Source organism: Austrofundulus limnaeus, unplaced genomic scaffold (assembly GCF_001266775.1).
Source record: "Austrofundulus limnaeus strain Quisiro unplaced genomic scaffold, Austrofundulus_limnaeus-1.0 Scaffold88, whole genome shotgun sequence".
Lineage (NCBI taxonomy): Eukaryota > Metazoa > Chordata > Actinopteri > Cyprinodontiformes > Rivulidae > Austrofundulus > Austrofundulus limnaeus.
Window position 1 is genome coordinate 2,743 of NW_013952490.1, and position 1,760 is coordinate 4,502.

The window sequence follows — 1,760 nt, forward strand, 5'->3', positions numbered from 1 at the left end:
TATGTTTACTAGATTGTTAACTAATTATTTTAAAGTTAATATTGCCTTAATGAACAGTGATTGAAAACATAACCTGTAAAACTCTGATGTTAAATGCGACGTGGTTGAAAATTTGGGTGCACCTAAGAAAAAATGTTGGGCGCACCGGTGCAACCAGTGCAAAATGTTAGTGTAGAGCCCTGATATACAACAGGTCTGGACCACTCGTGAATTTTGTTCGTATCTGAAGAAAATCTTAGAATACGAAAAGATTGGTGAATGCCACAAATTCTCCTAAATCACTCGTACGCACTACTTAAGAACAAATCTGTTCGTACGAACGGTTCTTGCATCAGACCCAATGCGTTCACCATAAATCACTAAACAACTTTTGTTTTGACTGCTTGCTTTGCGTAAAAAAAATTCTAAATAAAACTTTCATTTTGTTGTAAAAATTCTGGAATACTGACGGTAGTGTTTTTCGGAGTACTGTTGTCAGTGAATTCTTAAGCTGTGGAGGAAAACGACAAGGTCTTGATAAAAACAAGGTGGAAAAGGGGTAAAATACAGTCTAGCATGAATGTTAGAATTAAAGCCTGACAAAAGCAGAAACTCAGCTTGACATAGGTAACGTTAGGCTTGTTTTATTGGTTGAATGCATTTCGCAAATGAGCACACTAAAAGGAAARGTACTCAGGTCCCAGTACAAAAAAAAGCAAGCAAAGGATAAGCATAACACTCCAATACAGTTAAAAACATACTTGTGAATGCACAAAAGAGGCAAGATCAGTGCAGTATGGAAGCATAACTTAAAGCTTATTTAAGTTGATTGTTGAAAATTCCTGTACTTTTTCATATCGCAATGTACATTGCAGGATTAGAAAAATTGCAATATCAGATTTTCCAATATCGTTCAGCCCTATTTACATGCAGACAAAATCCCTAATCGTTTTGATAGTCAATGTAAAGAAAAAAGTACTTTGTTCGAACAGCATTCATTGTAAGTGTGTTTTATGAAGGCCTGACGGACAAGATGAGAAAGGATTTCACCATCATGAAGGACTTGAGTACCCACACCAGACTGAACCCAGATCAGAGGGAGAAACGCCTGAACAGATTTATCGGCAACATACAAAAGTACGTGTTTAGACAGTGTGAATTCATATCTGTTGTCTAGATCTGAAATGTTCTGTATATATATATATATATATATATATTGTATAACTAAAATTTAAAGACATTAAATTAACTTCAAGGGTTTAAAATCTTAAGGTACTGTAGGTGTGTAGCAGAACTAAGCTGATTATGTGAAGCACCATATCAAATTTGTGACAAACATATAATTTTCATAGCATATTAAATAAGTTTAGCGATTCTTTGTGGTGATTTTTTTAAACTAAATATAAAGTTTCTGTGGGTCATTAGTAGTTTACCCTCAATAATAAATCTGTTTTAATCTTGTGACCTGGTGGGTGCAGACAAAATGCTATCACTTCATAACATTATTATGCCATAAAGCCAGCTTACTTTTTCACATGACTACTACCTGGCTTAGTGAAAACGCACATAAGAGGTTGACTGGGTTTAACCAGGTTTAACCCTGTTATGCTTTAATCATGACTTATCATTTTCATAGGAACTCTGATGCTCAGGCCGAGTTGGCCAAGTGGGGACTAAGCTTTGATAAGCAGCTGCTCAACCTGACTGGCCGTGTTCTTGGAGGAGAGAGGATTTTTCAGGGATCGCGATCGGTATGGTATTCTGAGTGCAAAGGTTGGACT

At 36.0% G+C, this 1,760-nt stretch overlaps 1 protein-coding gene across 1 annotated transcript in view; it reads left to right on the forward strand.

Moving 5' to 3' along the window:
- Positions 1-998: 998 nt before the first annotated feature.
- piwil1 (piwi-like RNA-mediated gene silencing 1) overlaps positions 999-1,760 on the forward strand; it is a gene marked incomplete at its 5' end in the record, with an annotated part of 14,190 nt that continues 13,428 nt past the window's right edge. Inside the window, 2 exon segments of the mRNA XM_014012028.1 lie at positions 999-1,116; positions 1,616-1,730. Of these exon segments, the coding sequence (XP_013867482.1) occupies positions 999-1,116; positions 1,616-1,730 (233 nt within the window).